The sequence below is a fragment of the Arvicola amphibius genome, chromosome 13 (assembly GCF_903992535.2).
Source record: "Arvicola amphibius chromosome 13, mArvAmp1.2, whole genome shotgun sequence".
Lineage (NCBI taxonomy): Eukaryota > Metazoa > Chordata > Mammalia > Rodentia > Cricetidae > Arvicola > Arvicola amphibius.
Genome location: NC_052059.1, coordinates 40,187,542 through 40,203,247, shown reverse-complemented (window position 1 = coordinate 40,203,247; position 15,706 = coordinate 40,187,542). Strand labels below are relative to the sequence as shown.

General features: G+C 44.4%; 1 protein-coding gene across 1 annotated transcript in view; it reads right to left on the bottom strand.

Annotated features, from left to right (window-relative positions):
• Positions 1-2,862: 2,862 nt before the first annotated feature.
• The window catches only part of Lrch1 (leucine rich repeats and calponin homology domain containing 1), a 185,543-nt gene continuing 172,699 nt past the window's right edge, over positions 2,863-15,706 (bottom strand). The window contains exon 19 of the mRNA XM_038310017.1: positions 2,863-5,290. Coding sequence (XP_038165945.1) covers positions 5,180-5,290 — 111 coding nt within the window. The 3' untranslated portion in view covers positions 2,863-5,179. The remainder of the gene's footprint in view (positions 5,291-15,706) is intronic.

Here is a 15,706-nt window from a genome sequence, read left to right as displayed (position 1 = left end):
GATTTATTCAGATATCCATCTATATGTGACAATAATAAAAAGAGGCCACGAATTTGAGAAGAAGCAGAGGGACAAGGATGATGTAATATCCAGATGCCAGACTTAAGTGCAGGCTTGTCACTGCAGCTACCAGCCTCTGAGGGGGAGTGACTGTCGCTGACTAGAGTTAAGGTGTGCGTGAGCACCTTAGCAAGACTCTGTCTCAGAAAAGAAGAAAAAAGATCAAAAACAAAACAAAACGCGGTGCTGCAGATGCAGCTTAGTGTAAACTGCCACGCAGCATGCATGAGATCCCACGTTCAACTTCCAGACCATAAAAATAAAAAGGCAAGCCGCAAAGGAGGTGCTTGCAATAGGCTTGTCCGACGAAGCCGATGTAGGGTACAGTACTCACACAAGTTTATTATAAAGGGCCAAAAATGTGAATGGCCACATCACAAAAGTGTGTGTTAAGCAGGAAATGGACAGACTACAATGAAAGGCCACCACACACCCTCCTGAATGGCTGTAGTGAAGACAACAGGGACTCTTGTTGACAAGGCTACTGTGACATGCACTGGTACTGCTGAGGGGTGCAGGTGGTGTCAGCTAAGTCTGAACATAATATCCATGTCCCCACGTAACAATTCTACTCTGAGATATGAGCACACAATCAAATGAAAATGGTCACAGCAGCACCAATCACAGAAGCCCAAATCCGGAGATGAGCTGGATGTCCATCTGCACTAGGATGAATAGAATTGAACACGTGACGAGATACTCTACAGTAATGAAAATGAACACATCACAAGCAGATTTTTGGCCACACACAAGAGTCAAAGAATTGAGGCGACATTCCATATGAACTCCTTGTGACTATTTTTTTTTCTTTTTTTTGGTTTTTCGAGACAGGGTTTCTCTGTAGTTTTTTTTTTTAGAGCCTGTCCTGGAACTAGCTCTTGTAGACCAGGCTGGCCTCAAACTCACTGAGATCCGCCTGCCTCTGCCTCCCGAGTGCTGGGATTGAAGGCATGCGCCACCACCGCCCGGCTTTCCTTGTGACTATTTTACATAAGGCTTTAGACCTGGCCACATTCGTCTATGGTGGTAGAAACTGGGACAATGGGAAGCCACAGCAGAGAGAGGGGACTGGAGCATAGTGTAAGAGGACAGTTCACTTTGAAAAGTTACCAGGACATACACAGAATTCTTCCACTTTACCCACACATGCTATTCTTCAAGGAAGCTTACCATTAAGAGTACTCTGAGTACTTAGTCTGTGAAGACAAGACACATACTCACTACTGATGTCCGACACAGGACATTTATCCTGGGTAAAATTTCCAGAGGCAGCCTCAGTTGTTGATTCCATGATGTATCTCCAAACCCTCAGAGATGGTGATATGGCACGCTGCGGAGTACACCCTAAGTGGCATACTGGTTTTAAAGACACAAAATGAGTTTAGATAAATTTTTTCCCTATGAAATTTTATAGTGGAATAATAAACATTTCTAAACTATGTATCTAAGGTATTTTTGGTTTATTTTTTATGTATGTGCATGAATGCCTTGCCTGCATGTATGTATATACACCACGTGGGCTCCTGGGGCCTGTGGAGGTCAGAAGAGGGCCTTGGATCCCCTGGAACCGGGGCTGGGAGAGTTTTGAGCCACCCACACAGCTGCTGGGGACTGAACTGAAGCCACCTCTTCAGCAAGAGCAAGGTTCTTGACTGCTGAGCCACCCCTCCAGCCCCTACGATAGCTTCAAGTGTGTATACAATAAGCTGTAAAAGTGGGAAGGATTTTTTATTTATTTTGGTGGTTGGGGGTAAACACACAGCCACAGCCCATGTACAGGGAGTAAAATGACAGCTTTTGGGAGCCAGTTCTCTCTCATGTGAGGTTCCAGGAATTAAATTCAGGTTTCACAAAAACAAAACAAAATAAAAAAAAAAAAAAACCAAGACTAAGCCACATTCCTGACCCTGGACAAGATTCTATAGAGTCTAGACATATATCAACTAGCAAAGGCTGTTCTGGATATTAGCATCAGGGGAGCGCAGATGGCTTCCTGCTCAAAGCAATCTTATATTAGGTCTACTGAGGATATACCATGTGGAATAGACTATGTTGTCCGTAGAACCTCTCAAACCAAAACTACCTCACGAAATGCAAAAATGCCAAGGCTTTTGTATTTGTAATTATTTGAGCTTTCCTTTTAAAGACTAGCTTCCAAGTAATCAGAAGACTTGGAGCTTTGGGTAAAAAGGAAGTATTACCCATGCTCCAGTGATAAGAAGAAACTATGTGGGGAAACACAGCATGCGGCAATAGAGACAGCAGCCTGGGTGGGTTCCACTAACACCAGCAGCACAGACACTGAGATCGACAATTAATAGTTTTCATAATTCGGGTCAAGAAACTAAGGCATCTTCGAGATGTCTTGATCCAAGGGAAGCCCCACCTTTACCCTCATTGTACCCCCCCCCATAATAAGTTTGCTTTTGGTTTTTGTATAACAAGTAAATTTTAGCTTGGGGGGAAAAGCATATTAACCTGCAGGGAGGGTACATGTGTATTCTCCCCATGTGCTCTTTGATCCTCAACCTAGCAGTTGTTCAAAGACCTCCAGACAGTGCTGAAACTGATTTTTTCATATTTATAAATTTAAATTACACATCAATTTAGTAAGATTCTAACTACTGAAATAGAAGTTACAAAAGAAATTATATATTAGTTAGATTCATGTATATTCACAATATATGATTGCTATGATCTATTTGAGCAATGGTACCCTATGTTTGTGTGTGTGTGTATGTGTACATGTGTGTGTGTGTGTGTAGTCAACATTAGCATCAGACTGATAAGTCAACCCAAAGGTGGTTGGTACAAGTTCAACGTTTTAATGGCTGTTAAATAATAAAAAGGTTTGCACTATATACATTCTGTCTACTTATCACACTGTCAGCCAGTCATGCACGTTTCATTGCACATATAAACAGTGTACAAGGATCTTGAAGACATCTTATCCATACAAGAACTGCATTAAAAAAAACATTTTACAAAATATTTGAAGCCATTTGTATGATACAGCCAATTTCAAGAAAATAGTGGAAATTAATATCAAAAGAAATATTTTAATTAAAAAAATATCCAAAAGTCATGGTTACTGAGCTTCATGTCATCAAAGATACATGTAAAAATATATTTCAGGACCCCCTGCTGCCAAGCCACAAAGGCGCAGCATTCCAAATCCCTGTGTAGCTAAGCTTTGAATGCTGCTCTGGTTGAACACACTGTTAAAAACCCTCTCATCTTTACATTGTTACGCCATCTGACAAAACAGGTATTTGTGCAGTAAAGTATTAAAATAGATTTATGTTAAAGTGCACAGTACATTTGATAGGAAGTAATTTCCTAGCTGCCGGTCGGAACCCCGTGTTCAGAAACCCCCATCATGTCCTGGTGGAGGGTCCGTCTCTGCTGAACGCACTCGTTTCTCCTGAAGTTTTTTGTACCTACCGTGACAGTCAACACTTTCCCCCCCCCTCCCCCCCGTAGCTACTGTGGCTAATGGCTTTGTACAGCGGTGAATGTGCAATCAGCATTGAGGGGTTTGGACAGACAAATGGCTGGGATATCCATCCATACCTACAGCGTGAGTGTGCATGGGTGTCACTGCCCGGCATAGTCCTATGAAGCCTTCAAGGAAGCTCTCGCACCCGCAGGGTGGGTCGGGCTCCTCTCCTTGGCTGGCTCCTCGCTAGTCCTAATGTGCTCGTCTTTGCTCCCCACTGGCTGCTCACACACTCTACCTACTTGCCCTTTACCCACACTGCATGGCTGTGCACGTAGCTGCCTACCAGAGGCACCACGACCCACCTCACTTCCCAAGTTTCCTACCAGACACCGGCGAGGCTTCCACGTCTGGTCTCTTTTTAAAAGCACCAGCTCCATTACAATAAAAATGAGCCCGTCGACATTTGGGAAGCTCACGCTTTTCGAATGCCGGCAGTTGTAAGAAGTGCTGGTTTCCTGACTCCAACTCTTAAGACCCTATAGTTAGACCTTCCATCATCCCCATTTCCACGCCCATTTTCTCCACGTCTACCTTTGGTGCTAGGTGCTACTCAATTACCCAAAATACAGTGCAAAAAAATTATACCTCGAGACATATGCTGGACACGTCCCACTTCTCTGTGTTAAAATGTGAATGTTTTTGCGCATAGCAAAAGAAACATGAATCAAAAAAATAACCTGTTCACATTTCATCTTCAAGTTTAATATGCCTTTTTTTTTTCCACATAGCTATTTACAAATTACTCTGGGGTGCGCTGGCGATTTCAGTCAGTTCACTCTAAGAGGGGCTAAGAGGGAGGGCTGCTGGAATGTAGGAAACTGGATGGAATGCAGAAATATAAATAAGATCAATGTTCCACAAATCAAAGGGTGCGTGTCACCTCCCCAGAATACAGCTCGTTGTCACGGAAGCACTAAGTGTTTCTTGCTTAATTTCCCTTTTCTGAATCATATACACCACCAGGAAATAGGAACACTGAGACCTGGAACTCCTACGCGCCAAAGAGGCTCGAAAATAACTCAGTATTTATAATATTAAAATAAATTGTTTAACCACAAAAAAGCAGTAATAAAATAGTCTCCTAATTTACAATTTGCATCCAAAGGATGAATAACGGCTCACTAATAAATAATATTTATATAAATATTTTGTGTGTTGAAAATAGTTTCTCAAAAAAGGCAATGGTCTCAAGAAACATCTTGAAAGAATTTGGTGGCAGAAGAACCTGGTTGCATCCCCTTCCCCGCCGCCCCCACCACTGATTCTGCAAGGAGTTTGGTTTTGCTACAACAGACGCGACTCACTGTGAAACGGTTTGTGCTTGGCGTTTGGTAATGGCAGTTGGTAAGTGTGGAAGGGATAGAGGAGGTTGAAACGGCAATGGTGTGCTACTCCAATCTCTGCCAGCTCCCTCACTGGCTGCCAGACAACACCTGTCCAACCTGAACCCTGGAGACCAACTCTAAAAGGACCCAAATCCTCCCTTCGGCTGAAGTCTTGTCAACGTAGCTGGTCAGGGAACTGGCGAGTGGGGGAGCAGGTACAGGTGCCAGGAGCAGAGCCCGGGGTCCCTGCTCTGGGTAGAGTCTGAGCCCACCCAGCAGAGGCGGCTGGGCCTCATGTGAACAGAGCTTTTGTGACGGCGACGTCCAACAGCGCTTGAACAGTCATGCCCACTTTGACCAGACCTTTCTCTTCAAGGATGTGATGAGGCAGACAGAGCTTTTCCTGCAAGGAAGAACAAAACACCAGAGTTCAGATGACGGGCCAAGGACGGTGAACTATAGCATGGGAGTTGGGTCACCCATGGCTGTGCCGCTTGCTTCCCTCGGCCCGTGCTCCCTCCCCTGGGGGCCAAGCCATTGTCGAAGCCTTTTCTGGGCTTGCAGGGAGAATGAGTTCTCCTATGTGAAGGCTGTTTCAGAAAGGTTCTTAATCACACCCAACTCTGAACTAGATCTAAACAAGTAGGAAACTTTTCAGAAATAACTGAGTGATACGGAGTTAAAATAAAACAAACAAACAAAAAACCCATACACCAAGAATATCATAGCTTTTAGCCTAGGCAAGAAAAATTGCAAATAATGCCTCGTGTTTAATGGAAATCTCTTACTCATTTACACAGACTACAGATGGTTATAACGACCACCAGCCTTGATCTAATTCACTTTATTTTTTGTCATTTCTAGAGTGTGTCCATGCTAGGTGACCCTTCTGTGGTTTAGGCACAGTCTGTATAGAAGAAATCTTTTTTAAGGTCTTTTTTGAATGGCAATTTCTATTTTCTGTGCATGAGTGTTTTGGTTGCACGGATATATGTGCATCACATGCATGCCCGGTGCCTGCAAGTCAGAAGAGGCAGTGGAGCCCCCAGAACTGAAGATAGAGACAGTTGTGAGCTGCCATATGGGGGCTGGGACCCAAATCAGGTCCTCTACAAGAGCAGGAAGTGCTCTTAACCACCGAGCCATTGCTCTAGCTCTGCCAACGTTTTGTCTTTTTTAATTTTCAATCTTGTGCATGCCTATGTGTCAGTGTGCGAGCATCTGAATGCAGCTGTCCACGGAGGCGGGAAGAGGAGCTGGAGTCACAGCCCTGATGTGGTGACGGGAACAGACTTGAGTCCTCTGCTAGAACAGCCATGCTGTTAACTACTGAGCCATCTCTCCAACTACTGAGCCATCTCTCCAGCCTCTACAGACGGCACCTAACACAGCTCCCAATGACCTTTCCTTCAAAGGTCTTTTCTTTAAACTGGCAAAGATACACAGCATACGACTTCCTCATGTTCTGCCTTTGCTTGTGGGAGATGTCTAAGGCACCATCTTCAAGGAGAGTGACCCGGAGCCCTTCCTGGCGTACCACCTTTCACATGCTACAAGGCAGTGTACAACATACCATGAAAAGACATTTGCACCTTTGTCACGTGGCCCTGCTCCGTTACCTAAGTAAGAGAGGCTTGGACTCCGGGCCTTAGGAAATGACCACATGTGGCAACGTAAGAACAATTTTTACCGTGCCTTCATATACCTGTGGAAAGCCAAACAGGATGACCTCTGTGACATGTTAGGCAAGCAGGTGAGTTTACACTGCTAGTCAAGCTCACGGCCAAATGTCAGGGTCAGAAAGGATGGACGCCGCGTGTGACTGAAACTGAGAGTAAGTCATGACCCACGTTAGGAGAAATGGTGACTCAGGGGGCATCTATACCTAGATGACGATACCCATCCTTTTCTGACACCCTCTGTACAGGCCAGGAAATCTGTAGGCTCTGTTGTCCCTCTGCCGCAGCTGGTTAACTTCCCCAGCACCCAAGCTCACCTCTAACCCACTAGGAAACTACGAACGTTTAACACAGTTAAGCTTCTGGTGTCAGGCATTATTTTGGAAAGGAAAGAGAGAGAGAGAGAGAGAGAGAGAGAGAGAGAGAGAGAGAGGGAGAGAGAGAGAGGGAGGGAGGTCAACACTTCATACCATATGCTAAAATCAATTAAAGTTATTAGAGTTAAATGTTAAAAAACTCTAAATGCCTTTGATTAAAAGGAAATACAGATTTATGTATTTATATATTTTGTGTGTGTATCTGCATGGATTTGTATGAAGCACATGCACACGCACACAGATGCCAGGAAATCTAGTTGGAGTCCCCAGAATTGGAGTTACAAGGGGATGTGAGCCAACCCATGTCCACAAAAGCGGTCTTACCCAGTCAGGGGAAGACTCTAGGCCTAATAAAGACATATTTACATAATGCAAAGAAAAGATCAAAACATTGAAAACTTAAAAATGTGAGTTTTCCATTTGAAAAGTGAAAAAAAAACCCTGCTTAATGAAAAGATAAACAAGCCAAAAAGCCCTTAAAAAAATGTTATTTGCATCAGATTCCAAAGGGCTTAGCAATACTGAGAGATCAGTAGGTGAATACAAAGGCGGTAGGCATGTTTGTAATCCAGAACCCAGGAGGTGGAGTCAGGAAGATCATAAGTCTAAAGCCTGCCTATGCTACCAGAAACTCCCTTGATGGGTAAGTACAACTTCCAGATAGCTTTGCCTACGACAGTGTTAAGACATCTGATTCCCAACCTAACCTACCTACATCACGGCTTGGTCCAGCATCTGCCACACACATGCTCAGAATGCTTGCATTATTTCACCGTTGGGCAAAACCACCGAACACAAATTTTATTCTACACCTATATAGAATATGTATTCTGTATAGTGAATAGCTCATGTAGTTTATTGAGTCCTACACTGAAAGCGAAAATAATGATTTTTCAGAACGGCACCATCTAGGTGTAGAAAATCCTAATTGAGTATCATTAAGTCAGGGATCACCTGTGAACACAAACAGAAACATAACCCTCGCACCCTTCCTTCCTCCTTTCATTCAGGCCCACCCAGAGGTAGCCTCAGATCATGTGGATAGCTTGGAGTCATCTAAGAAAACTAGCCTAGAAGGTAGAAACCATGTAAAGATACAGCAGCCCTGGGTATTCCACCACAAGACCGGAGTGGACACGGGGTTCAACTCTAGGGGCTGTCTGGAAAGACGAACACAGAGATTCCTCAGAAATGGGGAGCAGGGTCACCCTACTTGTGGAGAAAGGTCATTTTCTATCACAACAGTCGTGTCCCTGCTTCTCCCCAAAGCGGGCTCAGAGGATGGAACAGGACTGGAATTGCTGTGGATTTACACTGGGACTGGGGACGACGTTGAAGATCAAGGGCTTCAAAGAGCCAGGCAGGTCAGGCGCCACCTCCGCAGACCACAGCACAAAAGGACTTACAGAAGAAAGCACTGTGCATGGTTACTGACTGACTTTACATGAACTAAAACTGCCCTGCCGCAGGATGTCCGAGGACTTGCTGAAAATGTGACAGAGGACGCCTCGTCTATCTGTGGGCAGCCTGTGCTGGTATTTTTTAAACGGGGTGAAATCACAAATATGACCTGGCTTAACCCTCAAACACTCAGTTGCTTTTTGGAGCAGGTGCTTCCCGTTACTGCCCCCGTGATGGAAACGATCAGGACTTCAACCTTCCTAACGCTGCGACCCTTTTATACAGTCCCTTAGGTTGATGACCACCCCCCCCCAACCACAAAATTATTTTTGTTGCTACTTCATAACTAATTGTGTTACTGTTGTACATTGTAATGTAAATTATTTTAGAGATACAAGTTTGCAGAGAGGGCCCTGACCCACAGGTTGAGAACCACTGGATTGGGCTCTCTCATCCACATTTTTCTGAGCCACAGTAAATAGGATCAGAAAAGGCAGGCGAGCCATTGAGAAACAATGCTAACTGGGGAGTAAAGGCTGTCACCGCTGGCTCTTCTCTCCCTGCCGTGTTCTTAAGATGACTACAGACAGCCAAGCCTACCCCGAGGCCAGCCACTAGTGCAAAATGAAGCCCTCCATACCAGCGTACTTCCCTACGTTCCGCCCGTTTCTTTCTTTCTTTCTTTCTTTTTTTTTTTTTTTTGAGACAGGGTTTCTCTGCAGCTTTAGGGCCTGTCCTGGAACTAGCTCTTGTAGACCAGGCTGGTCTCGAACTCACAGAGATCCGCCTGCCTCTGCCTCCCGAGTGCTGGGATTAAAGGCGTGCGCCACCACCGCCTGGCCCGCCCGTTTCTTTAAAGGAAACATTCTGGGACTAAATTGTGTGAAGCTTAAAGTGTGTGTTATTTTAATGCACAAGAGTGCAAAGGTCAAGTTCTGCCCCCAGAGTCAATCCCTTGCTACTTCTCCCTTTATTCCTCGCGGTGCAGCCGGGCTATTCTCTGGCCCCTTCTCATCCTATGTTATTCACAAACATCCATCCATCCACTGCCTTCCCACTCAGACTAGCTTACACACCTTTCTAATCTTAGTGGATATTTGCTGTTTCAGGGGATCTGCATGGCGACCCTTCTTGAGTGTCAGGCCATCTTTCGATGTGTTTCACAGATCCTGTAATTGAGCCATCCCAGGTCCTTCTCACTGAGTCTCTCTTTGTTTCCTAAGAAGCCATTTGATCAGGGGTCCACAAACTAGGACCTGCAAGTTAATCCAATTCCTGATCTATTTTTTGTGAATAAAGTTTTATTGGCACACAGAACTGCGCATCAGCTCATGTATTCTGTGTGCTGGTATTGATGCTTCAATGACAAGCTGGGCAGTTGCAACAGAGACCATCAATCTAAAAAAAACCATATAATTTCTGTCCTGCCCCCAAATGCTAGAACCTGGCATGGACTACAAACTTTCTGAAGACAGGGGCATAGATCTTGGTCACTATTTTACCTGCAGAGTCTCCCATAGGGGCCAGTGCACAATGCACATGCAATACACAAGAATGAATAATTGAATGAATAATTGAATGAACCACGAATGAACAACAATGCAGGGAAAGTCAAGGACTGGAAGTAAAGTAAAAGACACAGTCCACCAACCTAAAGGGCTGTATGTTGAAAGGGAATTCTAAAGTCTCAAACCTAGCTTTCAAAGACTCTGAAAGAAAATTAGACTAAAATATTTTTCAGGAGATGGGACATAGCTTGGATAAAGAAAATGCACTTAACGTATGCAAGACCCTAGGTGCACTTCTCAGCACCCGAACATTTTAGCTAACCTATAACCACTTTGCGACTCTCAGGCTCCTGAAATTTTAACTCAGACTGGGATTTGTGTGAATTTGGGGGACAATCAATGCACTAAATATACATACATACATACATACATACATACATACACACACAGACACACACACACACGAATGCATTGTGATATCAAGTGATTCATTTAACCACTCTCACTGATAAAACCCAACTCAGCTGTCCTGCTTTGGGATTTAACAAGGCCCCTTTTCTGTAGTTTTAAGGACAGTGAAGTAACCTAGACCTGAAGTCCAGAAGGAGCCATTAGAAACAGGCTGTCACTAAGTTTGGAAATCCTTACACCAAGGGGAACATTTTCAACCAATAGCAGCGAGGAAGGAAAAATATATGTCATGAAGGGTTACTGCAAAATGAAAATGGGAAGAGTTGTTTCTCTTTATCATTTATATTATCTTTATAGGAGGGAATATTTAAAACATCCTTTCTTATGAGAAGACGGGGATTTAGTGTGCCTGACAGATCACACTGCTGGATCCTCCACCTCTCAGCCTCCTCCAGGCAGATCAGTCAGGGGTCCCCAGATGACACGCAATGGCAGGTGTCCCATAAGCACATGAGCTGTGTCTGGGACCTTGGAGAAGTGTCACAGAGAGGCTTCGTGTTCCAAACAGAAATTAATGCCTTGGCTCATAATAAGCAAAATGACTCGCTCCAAGTTTTGCCTGAAGGGCTGAACTAATTACGTTCTGTTGAGTGACCATACTTTATAATGAAGAAATAGCACACAGCACGTGTTGAGGGGAGCGGCACATTAGGGTGCAAATTAATGACATGAAAAATGAAGTGTGGCCAAGGGACCTTCGGGATGCCTGGGGAGAGAGACATAGACAGTTAATGCTGAAGTTCAAATCTCAGCTCATGGAATTGTGCTACTCACTCAATTTTTATTGATAGTGTTTTTTCCTTGACCCAGCAACCCAGTATGTTTTCTCTTTCCCCCTTCCACCCACCATAAAAAAAAAAAGCGAGGAGAAAGAAATCCAAACAAACAGTGGTGATCACTGAAAGTCAGCCCCCATGCATGGCAGAGCTGGGTGAAAATGCCAAGAGCCACTCTGGGGACCCATGAACAAATGCATCAACGGGCCAAGAAGAAACTTGGATTAATCACCCAAATTGTGTTTATTAAGCGACTTATGGCTCAGGGTGCTCACCAGACACTGTACAAAGGGATTTTATTGTTACAGATTGAAAAGTACAAGATAGCACCAAAGGCAATTCAGTACATCTGTGGTTATTTAGACACAACTCAATGTCCAACAGCTTCCAAGTACCCTGTATTCCCCAATCAATACAAAGATGGGAGGAAAAGGCCCAGACAGTCTAACAGCGTACCATGTAAAGAATGTTGCCTGTTTAAAAATAATTCTGATCTGATTTAGCAGCAAGGAAACATTATAAATATATCCTTTCAAATATGGAGGTTTTTCAGAATCTCCTCTTCCCTGGACTCATGAACAGGTTCAGAAAAATAAGATACTATCCCTAGCAGCTGTATCTGAGGAATGTCTGCATCCAGCAAACTAGAAATTTACCTTGAGGACAATAACTCTACCATCTTCCCCACCCAAGAAGCAGCATTTGGCAAGAAGGTATAAAACAAAGCAGGTGATAGTGGTTGAGCTTGCAGCGGGGCTTCTCATATTGTAAAGAGGCATCCCAGGACTCAGCAAAATCTGGGTCTACATTAGAGTCTAACATTTTCCCCCTTTAATGAAAAGCTCATTGTTTTGCTCCAAAAGTGAGCATTGATAAGCAAGCCTTAAAAACAAAACAGTTAGCCAGTTAACATGTCTGGAAATCAAAGGACAAGTGGACAAAGTAAATGGAGAAAACAAGATTCATCTAAAATGAGAGCAATCTTATCATTAGCTGCTGCTATAGTAACTCGAGGCCTTGGTACCAAGAATGTTCCAAGACCCATAGATTTATTTGAGACTGAATAGTCAAATCTATCACATTCTGGATCTGCAGTCATGTGACATATTATGAAAGTAAAATGATCCAATACATTATGCAAAAATAGAAATCCCTTCTAGAAAACACTTTTCTCTGACCCTCAGAACAGCCCTAACGAAAAGGAAAAGCAGTGTAAGCAGATCCACCAGGTGGCGCTCTACCAGGAAGGCACTTCCCCAGAACATGCCTGCATAGGGCAGAGAAGGCTTGCTGAGGTGGACGTGGGCGACGACCCTTCCGGGTGTCCTTCACAATTCCCTAGCAGCAAACAGGGAGGACTCCAACTAACCAGCCGGCACTGCAGCCATTCTCCAGATAAGACTTCTCAACTTGGTCAGCAATGGCATCGTTAGAGAATTTTATGAATCATACAGGGCCAAAATGCTGGCTTCTTGTCTCTGCAAGGCAACCCCTCTACAACTCAGTTCCCAGTCCTGACTTTGAACTGGCATCAAGTCTCAAGACTACCATAAGCTAAATCCAGCCTGTTCTACCTTGACTTCCCTTATCCACTACCCAAAGCAGCAAAGGCTCATGGGAGAGAGCAGGGCCCACAGCAGCATTGGTGCCCGCACTATGTGCATGAAGAAACATGAGGTATAGATTGACAGGCTTTGCTGTCACTGTTAAGGGAGAGAAACTACCCAAGGGAAACTGTATTCTATAAAGTTTGTGCTTCTGGAAAAATCGGATTCATAAATGTTCAACTTCAAAACTCATTAGCTTACTGAAGAGCTGAGAGGAATGGGAGTTTGCAAGGCAAAGGCTCCAATGGAGGGAGGAGCTGGGATGGACCAGGGTGCCAGAGCTGAGCATTTGGATGCGCGTGCAGGGGTTACGCAGACAGAGCGTTCCAGCGGTAAGTGATATAGACCAGTACTATAAAAAGAACATGGACAAGACAGAAGCCTATAAGGTCCCTGGCGCGGAGGGTAGAAGTTGGTTGTGGGGGTTTCTCCCCGAGTGCCAGCAGAGCGTCAACAGTCTTTCGAATGTGACGAAAATCCAACTGCAGGATGTCACACGGAGAGCAGAGGTCGGCCTAATCCAAGGGCAGCCATTAGAACAGAAAGAGACAGTGCATACGATTAACAACACACAGAAGAACAACTGGGAAGAAGCACACATTTATGCTTACTAGCAAATAGTAGGAGTCAAACCGTACTTCAAGTGTGACAATCCATGACAAAAGTAGAACCTCCCAGGGTAGCCTACGTACACTGGACAAGAACCCCTAGCCCCAGTCACACCACGGCCACTGCACTCTGTGCGATGTACACACCATCCTGAGACCGGTGAAATGTTTATGTGCTCACCAGTGGCACAAAAGCACGAGCTTCCCATTCGGGACATTGAGGGCTTAAACTTCACTAAAGAAAAATACAAATCTTAAAACTGAATCTTCAATCTTTTTTGGGGGAGGGGGAGTAGAGTCAGGGTTTCATGGTATAGCTCAGGACAGCCTCAAACCCAAGAGCCCCAGACTTGGCCTCCTGGGCGCTGGGGTTACATAACAGAATAGGCTAAAGGGGACCTCTGAGATACGCAGTAGGATAGCTAGCACATGACAGGTTATTATCTAAATCCCTTTACGATTACGCAAGTATGGCAAGATGCCTCAGCCTGTGTTTTATCTCCATGCAACCTATGTGTAATAATTCGCTGTTCAGACTTCTGAAGAGTTCTCCTGGCCCACCACTGTCAGGATGAAGTATTCTTACGCACTGAACTTCTGAATCAGGAGGGTTTTGGTGTTTCTGTTGCTCTTCTTTAAAGACGGGGTCTCACTGTGTAATTTTGGTTGGCCTGGAACTTGCTGTGTAGACCACACTGGTCTTGAACTCATAAGAGATCCACCTTCCTCTGCCTTAGGGGCTAGAATTAAAGGTGTGTGCCACCACATCAGGTCTGAAACACAATGTTAAGCCATGCAACTCAATATTAACAATAATTATAACTTGTAGACCAGTAAGACAAAAAAGTTGCATTTTGCTTTCAACTTTAACAAAGATTGACAATATCTGTGACATTTCACAGACATGATTTCCAAGTGAGCAAAGCATTTAAAATACCTATTATATGTATATGATGTGTGTGTGTATGTATGTATGTATGTATGTATATACCTCGACAGAGGATTAGTCTTGTATTGTAGCTTTCTGGATAAACATACCAATCTAAGTCAAAGGACTATTTTAAGTGCAAGTGCCTATATCCTCAGTTCAGCCGATACCCTCAGGTAAGATACGACATGGGCGGATGAGGATGGAAATCCTTTATGATGGCAAAGATGGTCTGGTGTGGGAAGTTTTTCTGTATATGTGTTGCTTTTATTGGTTGATGAATAAAGCAACACATATACAGAAGAACTTCCCACATCAATGCTCGTAACAAAAATAAATCAGTGCTTTTAAAGATTTGAATGTTATATGTGCACATATGCACCGTGTTTGTGTGTCTGCATGTGTGTGTGTGCGCACGCACATGTGCACCCAGTACCCACAGAGACCAGAAGAGGTGCTAAATGCCCTGGAGTGGAAGTTACAGGCAGCTCTGAGCTGTCCTGCATGGGTCCTGGGAGCAGAACTCAGGTTCTCCTGAAGAGCAGCAAGTGCTCTTAACCAATAAGCCATCTCCCCAGGCCCAACAAAAGGTATTTTAAGATTAACAAATCATGTCAAATCCACCCAGTCTTACATGTATTCTCAGTGGATCTCAAAGAACTAAGATAACATGAAGAGTCCTCCCAAGAATCAAAGCAGCCACATTTAAACTGGATCTTACTGGGGTCAGATGTTGGCCATGAACTAGGAGATGGGAACTATCTCCTTCCCATAGCGGAGGTTTCCCCTGCATTAGAACATTGTGGGGCAGTGCTATCTCTGACCAGGAAAGGGTGAGAAAAGTCAACATAAAACAGAGGCTTAAACACAAACTGAAATGTGACTTTCCAAGGGACCAGGGAAGCCTGAGAAAAGCAGACGTGAGACGAGGGGGTAAACACAAACATGCATGTGACTTTCTCAGGGCATTTCCGTGTTAGAAGCCACCCACTCTGTCAGGGGCGGTGACACACACTTACAATCCCAGCCCCTAAGAGGCTGAGAGTTTGGGGTCAGCCTGGGATACTTAACAGGATTCTGTCAAAAAAAAAGAAAAAAAAAAGAAAAAAGAAAAAGAAAGAAAAGCAAGCAAGAACACTGAGGAGCACCACTGGTCAAGCTCCCTGGCAGCACTGGTCTGAGGGGTCAGACTGCTGGGAAGTTAACTTCTTCAGGTGGGGCGGACATGCCCATGAGCGCACTTTTGGGGACATAAAGGACATCTCACCAGGTCATGGAAGCTAGATTTAATTAAAGCAGCTGAGGCCCAACGTCTCAGGCTATGATCATTTAAATTACAAGGTGACCTTTAAGAAAAACGGTCGGGACTAACTAAGCCCGGCTGTGGAGCCATGGCAACTGCGGTGTGTCATGTGGTGGGCTGCTGCAACCATCGTAGAACCGGGTGCTGACTCGGTCCCACAT